At 32.4% G+C, this 14,140-nt stretch overlaps 1 protein-coding gene across 1 annotated transcript in view; it reads right to left on the bottom strand.

Annotated features, from left to right (window-relative positions):
* MDGA2 (MAM domain containing glycosylphosphatidylinositol anchor 2) overlaps window positions 1-14,140 on the bottom strand; it is an 811,488-nt gene that overhangs the window by 30,235 nt on the left and 767,113 nt on the right. Inside the window, exons 12-14 of the mRNA XM_081048257.1 lie at window positions 13,657-13,677; window positions 1,403-1,558; window positions 764-922 (exon numbers count right to left, since the gene is read on the bottom strand). Of these exons, the coding sequence (XP_080904383.1) occupies window positions 764-922; window positions 1,403-1,558; window positions 13,657-13,677 (336 nt within the window). The remainder of the gene's footprint in view (window positions 1-763; window positions 923-1,402; window positions 1,559-13,656; window positions 13,678-14,140) is intronic.

Here is a 14,140-nt window from a genome sequence, read left to right as displayed (position 1 = left end):
AATTTTTAAACATTGAGCTCAGTGTTTTTTATTTTAGGATTGAACATAAAGAGTTGTCGACCTGTACAATGCCCCACCCCGCACCTCAGCACAATGTTGCTAGGTTCTTTTTCATTCCCCCCACCCCCAGCACAGTTTGGCTAGGTTCTTTCTCAAGGTTACATGGTATTCTATGTAGCAAAATTGTGTATTTACTCATCTTAGCCTCCATTACTGTGCAAAATAAGATCTCTAACAGCAGAGAGTGTGTTCACCTTTGTATACTCTGCAGGACTGAAGATGTTCTTAAATCCCACTAGATGTGTTAGGCATGCTTTATAAACAAGAAAAAAATGACACCAACATTCCCAATGTGCAGATAGTGATAAAAGTACTGTCTTCCAAATACGATAATACTTTTTTCCATGATCACTAATATACACAGAGTGGTAATTCAAGCAGATTTCTTTGAAAAGAAACAGTGTAAATTATACTGGTATTAAATTCCACAAGAAGATCTCATAAAAAATTTAACCCATTAATGGTCTCCCTAAATTAGGATTCCATAAAAGGTAAGTAAAGCTACAAAATTTCAAATTCTAATATAAATTTGGAAAATGGGGACCTGATGGGGGGACATTCTTATCCTCTTATTTTGCAATTTATAGGTATAAAAGTCAATGATAACTTTCTTTGACTGAAATTAATTTATATCTGTGTGTGAACATTTTTCTTCTTAGTTATGATATTCTTTAAAGAAGCAAAGTAATTCTTGCCATCTCACCTATATGTTGTCCATACATATGATAAAAGAAGCTGAAACAGTAAGCGGTGTTTGTGGGTCCATAAGGGTTTTTGGGAGCTATGCTGAAAACAGGGCTGAGAAGTCGAGCCTTTTCACCTTCCAGTCTTGGTCGGGATGTTTCAATGTACATATAAAAACCTTAAGAAAGACAAAATAAAATGATTAACCATGCCATTAGTAGGTAACGTGAAATTTGAAATCATTGAGAAGTTCTAGAGTTTTCATACAAGTAAAGATTTATAGGAGGGTTTGCATCTCATTGATAAAATCTGTATGTGCATGGTATAACATAAAGAATAAATGATCTATAAATAAAGATAAAGATACATAAAGATAAAACTGTTTAAAGTGTATAAAAACTTGAGTCAAAATTAGAATTTCAGACTTAAATTTTCAAGAAAATAATCCTAGTCTCTCAACTGCACATTTCAGATAGTTCTAAGAGAAAACTAATGTCTACAAACTGAGGCTATCTGAATTATTGATACTGCACATAAAATGCTATTCCTTAATCTTCAAGTCTATGTCTAAGTATTCTATTACATTTTATATTAATTGGATTTCTGACATTTCAAGGCTGGTGTATGATTGTCATGAGCACATTTTCTATGCCCATACCTTCTTTGGAGCCGCTACGATCAGCATTTGGTCCTGTGTTTGGAGTATATTTTGTGTTTCGCGTTGCAGTACTTTGCTTTGTCCAATCAAAATTATCTGTATCATCTTGGGTGAACAAACAAATGTTGCCATCTTCAAATCCACAATGAAATTCTCCTGTTAACGAATTTTAATTAAAGCGATTAATAGTAATTTATTTACTACAACCATTGCAATATTCTTATAGGAGAAATTTGAAACATTGTACAGCAATTATGCAAGATTGCAGGAATGACACCAGAGCTATAATTGTGCACATGATGATGACTAAACATAGAACTATTTCATTTTAATGAAAAGAAAAACAATATTGATATGTAATGTAAATCGGGCTCTTACTTGATAATTTAAACCCAAACCATTTTCCTCTGAAATATTCAGATAGCTGAAATTAAAGAACATAATTCACTCTTGAATTATGGCTTAACAATTTTCCCAACAATCATTTTTCAGTATAGGAACAATCCAAATTAAAATGCCAATTAGAAAATGATCTTTATTAATTTATCTGACAGCGTGTTAAAGCGATATTCCTTGAGGTTATCATTTTTCACATGATGTCTGAAGATGCCCATTTGTACAAATGGAAGTTTACTTAGGGGCAGTTAATGGTAAGTTATTTTAAAAATTAGTTATCTTTCATACTTTATTTGACTGTAGCTTTGACAGATGTTTAAAATTCACTAGAAATGAAGTAACAAAAAAACTTTATAAAGACCCAGTGGAAGGACTGAGATTTTCTACCTGCCTGCCACATGCTGAGTTCAGATCCAACAAATTCAGAGAGCTTTCTTCAGCTGTCCCTGAAATAAGGGTGGTAGTAATGTTTCTAGGTATCAGAGGGTTTTCTTACTGGGATATACACTGCTTTAAATATAGGAGTAAATAAAGGAGATGATGATGTCCACTAGATACAAAATTAATAGTATTTTTAATTGAGAGAAATTAAACTTAGTTTATATTATTTCATTCAAACTCAGTATACCTCTGTGAAATCACAATAATACTATTTCATGAGGCCCACAGTGGAGAGAACTTTGGCTAAGTTCAGCTAGTAAATAATAAAGTCAAAACTGAGTACAGATCCTTGGAACTCATAGAGATATAAACATCTAAAGAACAGACTCCCATTTCCCCCCCTTACCCCCACAATGGGTTAGACTTATCAGATATCCTTGAGAGTGGACTCCTTGAAGTAGGGATCATGCCCCTGAATTAACCTTTGTGTTTCTAGACATTAACAATGAACTATATGAAAGGGAAATAAGAAACCTACTCCATTTACAATAGCATAAAAACAATAAAATAGTTAACCAAAGAGATAAAAAGACTTATGAGTTGAAAATTACAAAACAATGATTTAAAAAAAAGAAAAACAAGGAAGACACAAATAAATGAAAAGACATCATACGTTCTTGGGTTGTAAGAATTAATATTGTTAAAATGTCCATACTACCCAAAGTTATCTGTAGATTCAATGCAATCTTTATGAAAACAGTCATTTAGTTATGATATATATATATATACATATATATATATATACTTTATATAGAAATACAAAAACATTCCTTGAATGCATGTGAAACCACAAAAGATCCCAAAAGGCCAACATAATTATGAGCAAGAAGAACAAAGGTGGAGGCATCACATTTACTTATTGTAAAATACATTACAAAGTAACAGTTATCAAGAGTATGGGACTTATATACTATTGTTGGGAATATAAATTGATACATCTATTATGAAAACAGTATGGAGATTCCTCAAAAATATATAGAACTATTAGGTTAGTGCAAAAGTAATTGCGGTGTTTGCAATTGTTTTTAACCTTTTAAACCACAATTACTTTTGCACCAATCTATACCATATGATCCAAAAATCTGTCTTATTACTATATACCCAAAGGAAATGAAATCAGTACCTCGAAGAGATAAATACTCCCATGTTCATCGCAGCTTTATTCACAATAGCCAAGATTTGGAAACAACTCAAGTGTCCCTTGATGGATGAATGGATAAGAAATTGTGGCAGATATATACAATGAGATATTATTAAGTCTTAAATTTTAAGGTTATCCCACCAGGGGTTATCCCACCATTTACAATAATGTGGATGAACCTAGACATTAGACTAAGTGAAAAAAACAGACACAGAAAGAAGAAAGTGCATGATATCACTTACATGTGGAATCTAATAAAAGTCAAATACATAGAAGCAGAGAGCAGAATGGAGGTTGTCAGGCTGGGGGCAGGATTGAAATGGGGGAGATGTTGCCCAAAGGTCAAATGGCAACTTTCACCTATGCAAGATGAGTCAGTTCTAAAAATCTGCCATACATCATTGTGCCTGTAGCTAACAATATTGTACTGTATACTTAAAAATTTGTTGAGAATGTAGATCTAATGTTAACTGCTTTTATCCCAATGAAAAAAAGGGAAGGAAGGAAGGAAGGAAGGAAGGAAGGAAGGAAGGAAGGAAGGAAGGAAGGAAGGAAGGAAGGAAAGAAGGAAGGAAAACATTGGCATTTACAAATAAAATAAAACAGAAGGCCTTCCCTTTAAGTTTAAGGAATAAGTTTCTTGTTTTGTTTTTGTTTTCAGATGAAAGAATCACTGTAACTCTTTCTGTTTATTTGTATTGTTTATGCTGAGTAATACAGGGAATATAAGCCTTTCGGGGTTTCTTAACAATTTGGTATAAACGCGATTCCACATACACTATTTATGCCACAAATCTTGTACTAAACAAGACATGTCCTCTTGATGCTATCACTTGAAGATCTAATATTGGTGACAGCAAAGTAATTATATTTATGGATAGATGTCTTTTGGGCACAATATAAGATTCCTTTAGTTGCTATTTTGGAGTCATGATGAGGCAAATGTTTGATTTTAAGTGTTTTCAGTTGCTTAATTACATATCATATGCACAAACAAAATGTCAGAGAAAGATTGAGATCAGCCAAACCTTACTTTTTAGGTGTTATTTTAAATTATGTATAATTAATTTTTATGACACCATTTAAACATCTTTTGTGCAATTTAATTTAGTCTTGTTTAAAAATAAGCAAAGCCTTCAAAAACAAATTTTTGGAATATTTAAGCATCTCATAGTAAAATTAAGCTACAATACAGTTATGAAAACAAGATATGTCTACAATTTTAGATATGCCTAAATTGTTTCATAATTTGGATTATTCATGACATAATTGTTTACAATAAGTTGAAGGAGATATAAGACTACCATAATTCACATTGAACAAAGAAACATAAGTAATCTCAAGAGTTCATTGTTTCTTTTGACATATATCTTTACAGTGAAAAACATGATTACTAGAGAAAGTTTATGAAATTTCGGCAGGTGAAATGGAAAAAAAGAAAAACATTCTTTAGGACCATCATAATTCTATGATCATTCTGTTATTTTACATGAGGTAATTATAGATATATGCAAAAAGTCTATTTCTAAAATTGTTTATTGAAATAAGGAATATCTTGATAGGCGATGAAAATGCACTCATCTATAAAAACATATTCAGTGAATTGAATATTTAAATATTAAAAGATCTCATAAAATAGGAAAGCAATAAAGTTCAGGATTTTCACAAAGATATGGAACTAAAGATTGAGTTATTTCTGAATTTTTCACTAGATTTCCATGACAACATGATTTTGTCAGAGTTTCAAGGATTAAATGGAAATAAATAAATATATTTGAAATATACTGTATTAAATGATCTCCAAAACTGTTCTTTATTTCCCTGAATTCTTTCCAAAATGGTGAAAAAAGACTCAAAATTCAGAGATAAGCAGCCTAATACCCAATAGCGCTCTGTGCAATGGTCCACTTGCCCACCTATCCTCTCTTTTTTATTTTTATTTTTTAATTGGGGAATATTGGGGAACAGTGTGTTTCTACAGGGCCCATCACCTCCAAGTCATTGTACTTCAATCTAGTTGTCAAGGGCACAGCCCAGTTTCCAAGTCCAGTCGCTGTTTTCAATCTTTAGTTGCGGAGGCACAACCCACCATCCCATGAGGGAATGGAACCAGCAACCTTGTTGTTAAGGGCTCACTCTCTAACCAACTGAGCCATCTGGTTGCACCTCGGGCAGCTCAGTGTCAGCTCATTGTCTTCAACCTAGTTGTGGAGGGCACTGCTCTCTGGCCCATGTGGGAATCGACCGGGCAACCCTGTTGTTCAGAGCTCTAACCAACTGAGCCATTTGGCCACTCCGCCCACCTACCCTCTTTATGTATTTAGTTTTCACTTTTTTCAGCTTTACTGAGGTGTAATTGACAAAAAAAAAAGTGGATGTTTAAGATGTATAACTTGATGTTTTCATATGCATCTACATTTTTAAATGATCATGACAATCAAGTGGATTAACGTATCCATAACTCCACATATCACAGCATCACAGTTACCATTTATTTTTCTTTTCCTTTGTTTTTCCTTGTGGTGAGCATGCCTACGATCTACCCTATTGGCAAGTTTCAATCATACAATGTAGCATTGTTACATATAGCGACTGAAGTGTACATCAGATTTCCAGGACTGACTCATCCCGTGTTTCCCTGAAAATAAGACCTAGCCAGACGATCCGCTCTAATGTATCTTTTGGAGCAAAAATTAATATAAGACTCGGTCTTATATTACGTTACATTACATTACATTACATTATATTATGTTATATTATATTAAGACCCGGTATTATATTATATTGTTATATTGTATTACTTTATATTATATTACCCGGTCTTATATTAATTTTTGCTCCAAAAGATGCATTAGAGTTGATTGACCGGCTAGGTCTTATTTTCGGGGAAACACGGTCTTACAAAGCTGAAAGTGCATACCCTTTCATTAACACCTTCCCATTTCCAACTCCCTCTTCCTGGCAACAACCATTCTACTCTATGCTTCTGACTTTGACTATTTTATTTATTTCATTTTATATTATTTAATACATTTTTTCAATTACAGTTGACATATAATGTTATTTATATTAATTTCAGTTGTATAGCATAGTGGTTAGATGTGGTTAGATATTTATATAATTTATGAAGTGATTTAAAAGAAAAATGGGATTACATCAAACTAAAAAGTTTTTGCATGTCAAAGGAAACTATCAACAAAATGGAAAAACAACCTACTGACTGGGAGAACATATTTGCCAATAATACATCCTATAAGGAGTTAACACCCAAAATTTTTAAAGATGTCATACAACTTAACACCAAAAACAAACAATCCAATTGAAAAATGAGCAGAGAACCTGAATAGACATTTCTCCAAAGAGGACATACAGATGGAAACAGACATATGAAAAGATGTTCAATGTCACTAATCTTTAGAGAAACGCAAATTATAATCACACTTAGTAACCCTTGTGCACTGTTGGTGGGATTGCAAATTGGTTCAGCCACTATGGAAAAGAGTTGGCGGTTCCTCAAAAGATTAAAAATAGAACTATCATATGACCCAGCAATCCCACTTCTGGGTATTTATCTGAAGAAATCCAGAACATTAATTCAAAAAGATAGATGCACCCTATGTTCATTGAAGCATTATTTATAATAGTCAAGATATGGAAGCCACCTAAATGCCCACTGATAGATGACTGGATTAAGAAGAGGTTATAGGTGGCATTCATTAATGTTTACCTTCTGGTGTACAGTGCCATGATCAGGCATCCACAGTATCCCTGAGGTGGTCTCCCAAATAGGACACATGTCCATCGGATACCCAACAAAATCTTTACAACATTATTGAATACGTCTCCCAAATTAATTTTCAAAAAACCCTGAAGCCATCTTGTGGTTACCAGCTGCTTCCTAATCCCTTCACCTTTCCCCTTATCCCCACCCCCACCCCGGCCCATCTAACAACTCTCGGCTTTTTCTTTGTGTCCCCAAAACTGTTTCTTATTAGTTCATTCACTTATTCTTTTCTTTAGATTCCACATATAAGTGAGATCATATGGTATTTGTCTTTCTCTTTCTGACTTATTTCACTTAACATAATGTTCTCTAGATCCATCCATGTTGTTGCAAATGATAAGATTTCTTTCTTCTTTATGGCTGTGTAATACTCCATTGTATAAATGTACCACAGCTTCTTAATCCAGTCATCTACCGATGGGCATTTCGGTTGTTTCCATATCTTGGCTATTGTGTAAAGTGCTGCAATAAACATAGGAGTGCATACAGATTTTTGAATTGGAGTTTTGGATTTCTCCGGGTAGATGCCTAGGAGTGGAATTACTGGATCATAGGGTAGTTCCATTTTCAGATTCCTGAGATACCTCCATACTGTTTTCCATAGTGGCTGCACCAATCTGCAATCCCACCAACAGTGCACTAGCGTGTGTGTGTGTTTATGAGCTGGTTTAAAGTGAACTTTGCTTTTTAAAATGGATAAAAAAATATGTTTATAAAAATTTATTCCCCTAGCTAACTTTTAACAACTTAAAAAGGGTTTCTTGAATTTTCTATTTTGGGGGTAGTTTTTACATGATATGACAATACTCTCAATTCAGTTAAACTAATTGGATAAATTTGATATGGGGGCATACAGTATATAGAAACAACAGTGATGAAATAGTGTAATTATCACAGTGTCTTGGTCATAAATGTTGTTGAATGAGTGAATGAAAAAATAAAATGAATGAATATGGACAAGGAAAAAAAAAAGAAGAGGTTATATATTGATTATACTTGCCATAACAACAAAAAAAAAATCTCAACATTGATGACAACATGGATACATGGATGACCTAGAGGGCATTACACTAAGTGAAATGTCAGACTGAGAAAGACAAATACCATATGATTTCATTTATAAGTGGAATCTAAAGAACAAAATAAATGACAAAAAAAACAGAAACAAATTCATAGATCCAGAAAACAAACTGATGGTTGTAAAATGGGTGGTGTTTAGTGGGATGGGTGAAAATGGTGAAGGGATTAGGAAGTACAAATTGGTAGTTACAAAATAGTCATGGGGATGTAAAGTACAGCATAGGATATATAGTCAATAATACTATAATAACTATGTATGGTGACAGGTAGGTACTATGCTTGTCTGAGTTTGACTATTTTAGCTTTCACATGTAAGTGAGATCATGCAATATTTGTCCTTTTGTGTCTGGCCTATTTCACTAGGCATAATGAACTATGTTCACCATGTTGTTTCAAATGGCAGGATAACTTTCTTTTTCTAAAGCTGACTAATATTCTCTTTTATGTATATACTGCATTTTCTTTATCCATTCATCTATCAATGGACATTCAGATTGTTTTAATATCTTGGCTTTTGTGAACACTGCTGCAATGAACTTGGCATTGCAGATACCTCTTCAAGATTGAGATTTCATTTCCTTTGGATTTATAACCAGAATTAGGATTGTTGGATCATATGGTAGTTCTAGTTTTAATTTTTTTGAGGAGCTTCCACACTGTTTTCTGTATTATTTGTAACAATTTGCATTCCTGTCAACAGTGTACAATGGTTAATGAAGAGACTATCCTTTCTCCATTGTGTGTTCTTGGCACACTCATTGAAAATCAGTTAACAGTAAATTCATGGATTTATTTCTGGGATCTATTTTCTGTTCCATTGACCAAAATATCAGTTTTTGTGCCAGTACCACACTCCTTCGATTACTATAGCTTTATAATATATGTTGAAATCAGGAAGCATGCTGCCTCCAGTTTTGTTCTTGCTCAAATATTGGTTATTTGGGATCTCTTGTGGTTCCATATTAATTTTAAGATTGTTTTCCTATAACTATAAAGAATCCCATTGATATTTTGATACAAATTGCATTGAATCTGTAGATCACATTATGTAGTATGGGCATTTTAACAATATTTTAATTCTTACTATGCACACGGTATGTCTTTCCAATTATTTATCTTTAATTTCCTTCAATAATATGTTATAATTTTCAGTGTACAGTAAGTCTTTCATTTCTTTGGATAAGTTTATTACTGAGCATTTCATTTTTTTTTGTTGCTATTATGAATGGGATTTTAAAAATTTCCTTTTCAGAGTGTTCATTTTTAGGGTATAGAAAAGTCACTGTTTTTTGCATGTTGATTTTATAATATACCACTTTACTGAATTTGTTTATTAGTTCTGATTTTAAATTGATATTTTAGAATGCATAATTATGGTAAATCTTCTTTTTAGTTTTAAGTTGTTTCCAAGCTATAGGGAGGTTTTCATGCACACTAAAATAATATAATCATATTTATGCATACATTTATATCATCACGTTATGAATATCTATTTCATATATATATATACTATCTTGTACTCATAACCTCTAATATAAAGCCAAAAACTCTAAAAATATATTTTTTCAAAATTACTAAATTTGAACAATTTTATAGACTGCATGAACTACGTCAGAACAAATATACTTTTCAAAACAATTTGAAACCTCTTTATAGTAGAAAATCCCATCTCCATTGCTGAGATACTCAAGAGACCCTAGAACTCATTTCAATCTGATTTAATATATTGTTTTCAATTAACACAGTCCAATCATGGGCTAAATCTCCGATTTGGACTGAGGGAAGCCTTCCTGAGGAAGTGAGCAGGGTAGGAGAAGCACAGGGGAGCACTGCTGGTGTCTACTGGAGCTTATAGATTATGGTTCTCTTGATAATTAACCATCTTCCTTTTCAATTAAAAATCTCTATCAAATGATTTTTTTAAAACAATAAATAGAAGGCCTTCCTCTTTAAAATTTAACTGGCTAGTTTTGAGTCTAATGAAGAACCAGACTATGACAAAACTTCACAAAATTGCTCTATTAGATACGTTCAAAGTGGATATTTAGGATAAATTCACTTAAGGACTATGTAAGTTGATAAAATGCAAAAGAGCATTTAAGATTAGTTTGATATGTTGCCAACATATAAAGTCTCATATCACATTTAATGTCATATTAAAATTATAATATATACTCCTATATGTTCCTATAATTATTTTTTCTATTAAGATGTTTCACACGAACTATAATTTAGAACCATGCCAACAAATATTCAAATATTTTAAAACTTTATTATAAAGATAATAATCTTTTGGGGAATAAATATTGCTAAAAATTCATAACACAATAAATAACATATAAGAAGACTTGGCAGCATTTTCTTCGGTTTAAGAAATAACTTAGAATCATAACAGAAGTCCTTAATGTTAATTTCATTTTTTCCTAAACTGCTTAATTTTCACTTTCTCTCCAACTTTATTAACAATATAATTACTGAGAAGGCATGTTTTAACAAAATATGTAGAATAAACAGTAAGTATATTATAACTAATTGAAATATAGCCAAATTATAGTAACAGTAAACAAGTTTGTTTGGGGCTAGTGTTCTAGGAGGTTTAACTACAGGGAAACTCCAGCACAGGGAAATTTTAGGGGTGATGGAACTTTGTGGTGATGGTTATATGACTGTATAAATTAGTCATACTTTTCAAAGAAGTCCACATACAAAAGAGCTGAGTTTTATCATATGTAAAGTATACCTTGAAAATAAATGGTAAAAATTAAAAATATTATGGCAATTAAGAAGAAACTCTCAGATAAAATCACCAGTCTGTCTAACTAGTGGGGAAAAAAGTTAAATTTCCATAGCAAAATCTAAAACAAAACATAACCTTTTCAAAAATATGTTGGCCTATTTTCGTCTCTTATTGAATAATGTCTGGCTAGTTTAGCAAAAGCCCGGATCTATAATGAATGGCTTTGTTTGATAAGACATTTTTCTCATAAGCGTTTAGGACCTGAAGATAATAGCAGGGTCAAATAAATCAATTAATAAGGGAAAATGCATGTTAACTGTCAATAACAAAAAAAAAAAAAAACGAGAGTTGTTAGATGGGCTGGGGGGAGGGGGTTGGGGATGGGGGGAAGGGTGAAGGGATTGGGGGCCGGCTGGTGACCACAGGATGGCCTCAGGGTTTTTTGAGAATTACTTTGGGGAACTTATTCAATAGTGTTTGGGGATTTTGTTGGGTGTCCGATGGACATGTGTCATGTTTGGGAGACCACCTCAGGGATGCTGTGGATGCCTGGTCATGGCATTGTACACCAGAGGCTGGACATTAATGAATGCCAACTATAATTTTATGTGTATAATGTGATGGCTCGGTGTGAGGTCGGGGTGGTGGTGGATGGGGGGAGGGGGGTTCACGGTGTGAGGGATGTAAAAATAAAATAAAATAAAATAAAACTATAAAAAATAATAATTACACTTGATAACATAGACAAATCATTGTGTAACATTTATTAAACTGTCATTATTCTAAACAAGTCTCATCTTCTACCATACTGAATATTCATCAAAAAATCCAATACTACAAAGCCAATGGAAATCATCGGTATACAGAGTTATGCTGCAAATATTTTAAAACCAAAATGTCCAATCCAGTATTTGACTACAAGTGAATGCTTGCAGAGGAAGAGAGGTTGGTAACTAAGACTAAAAGAGCCAAGTTTTTAAAAGAAGCATTCAGGTTCTAAATTGTCTATCTTCGAAGCAGACTTCTGTCTCTGTAACTTTTAAACAGGGTACTCCAGACACACTGAGCTTTTGCTCAGTTATTACCTCAATAGGACCTTCATTTCAATGATAGGCCTGACTTTCTTCACCTTCACCTAAGGGACATCTACTCATCTTTCAACCCTCTTCCCTCCACCTGTTCAAATACCATCTCTTCTGTAAACTTCAACATTTGCAATAAAATTAATGGTAGTTATTATATTGCATTTAAGTGATCTGTTTGCAAACACTCTTTGTACTATATATTTATATATGACTGTTCAAAACTTCTCCTTAAATGAAATATTCGTAAACTTTTTCCTGTATCTAGTTTTAATCTTCCTGTGACAACTCTTTTCAAACATTTCTACTTAACGTGCAGTTAGAGATCTTACCTTGAAAGGAATTATAATCAATATAGTAATTAACTAGCAATAGTACCCAGGGTTGAAGCCAAGGAGAAAATAATATATGCAATTAATTCATCCTGAAACAGGCATGTATTTGTTCTTTTAACAAATGATCATTGAATATCTGCTTAAAATGAAATGCTGTGATAGACCCAAAGGTAGTGAGATACAGGGAAAAATTAAAAACAGATTTAACTCTTAAGTATTTTATAATCTACTGGAGGATATGAGAAAATAAAAAAAAATAGCTTACTATGTAGATGAAGATAAATTGTTACAGGAAATCAAAAAGAGGAACTAATCAGTGGAGGAACACTTGTTTGTGCTAAATCCTATAAAAAATGAACCTCAAAAGGTTCATAATAATATCCACATAAACTGTCATTATAATGACTAAGTGAATTTTTATGCATGAAGGCAATATGTAAACAATAAAGACCTATACAAATACTCAGTATTATAATTTGGATATGCAGAACTGGAGTAAAAGAGGATCTTTGGCAGAAAATACAGAAAGAAAAGAGGTCATATAGTTATGTCTTTGTTATATAGTCAGTGAAAGGCATTGCAGGAAAGGAAATACAGTAACATGAGAAAAAAGACTTGGATGTTTTTTTCCCCTAAGTATATAGGTAATAGAGAATGTTGGATGGGTGGGAGAAATAGTGCAAAGGGGCTCTTCATTCTTTTATTAGCCAAGAACAATATATTCCTAGACACAAAATAGGAGACAAAAATCAATTCTGAATTTCAATGTGAAATTACCAAGTGGATGGTGACCAGATTATTTCCTTTTCCACAAAACATTGGGATATCAAATAGTGACTCATGAAAAATTTTGATCAAACTATTCAAATACCAACTTCTAACTAGCAATCATCTTTTATATGAGTGGAATCTAGAAATTAAAAACATAAAAATTGAAGACAAATAATACCAATAAAAATGATATGTAATGCCACAAAAGAAAAAAATAAATAAACCCACAAATGCTAAGCAGGCTGAAGTAAATGGCTCCATATTTAGAAAATCTTATAAAAACAGATTATTAATATTAAATAATTTTTAATTATACCCATGATCTTCGAAATTTAAGAATCACATTTCATGCCGGTTTACTGTTTCGAAGCCAGTCCATTTTAAACCAAATTAAGAACAGTTGATAAATAATGTTGTCCGCTTACACATTTTCTATTTTTCTGAATTGTGAAATACAGTGCCATTTTTAAAGTAAAAATATACTTACTCAAATGAGGATTAACAGGAGCTACAAGAAAAGCAAAAAATAATATTAGCATAGCTTGAATGATTTTTATAAATAAAAGTCTAATCAGTGTCTCAGAGTTCTTTAACAAACTTAATGATCTTCCCCACTGTGGCCATGGAGAATTATATCTGCAATCCATTTTGTTCTAGAGGATGAAATAGAATCTACTTTGGAGCTCAGCAAGAACAGCCTTAAAAATACCCAAAATCAATGCTAAAAAGCATGTGGGATTTGTCATTTTCCAAAGAACGGAGTTTCTGACCTTTTATATCTTAACTAATGCTAAACTAAACCCAGAAATCAAATCTGAGGCTGGCAGTACGCCAACGTACAATCTAGATTTTTTTTTTAAGTAATTATGGTTTGTGCAATTATCTTAACATTTTACTTATTTGTTTCTTTGTTTGCTTATTTATTTATTTATTTATTTATTTATTTATTTATTTATTTATGTATGTATTAT

Source organism: Rhinolophus hipposideros (genome assembly GCF_964194185.1).
Source record: "Rhinolophus hipposideros genome assembly, chromosome: 5".
Taxonomy (NCBI): Eukaryota; Metazoa; Chordata; class Mammalia; order Chiroptera; family Rhinolophidae; genus Rhinolophus; species Rhinolophus hipposideros.
This window is presented reverse-complemented; position numbering and strand designations above follow the sequence as displayed.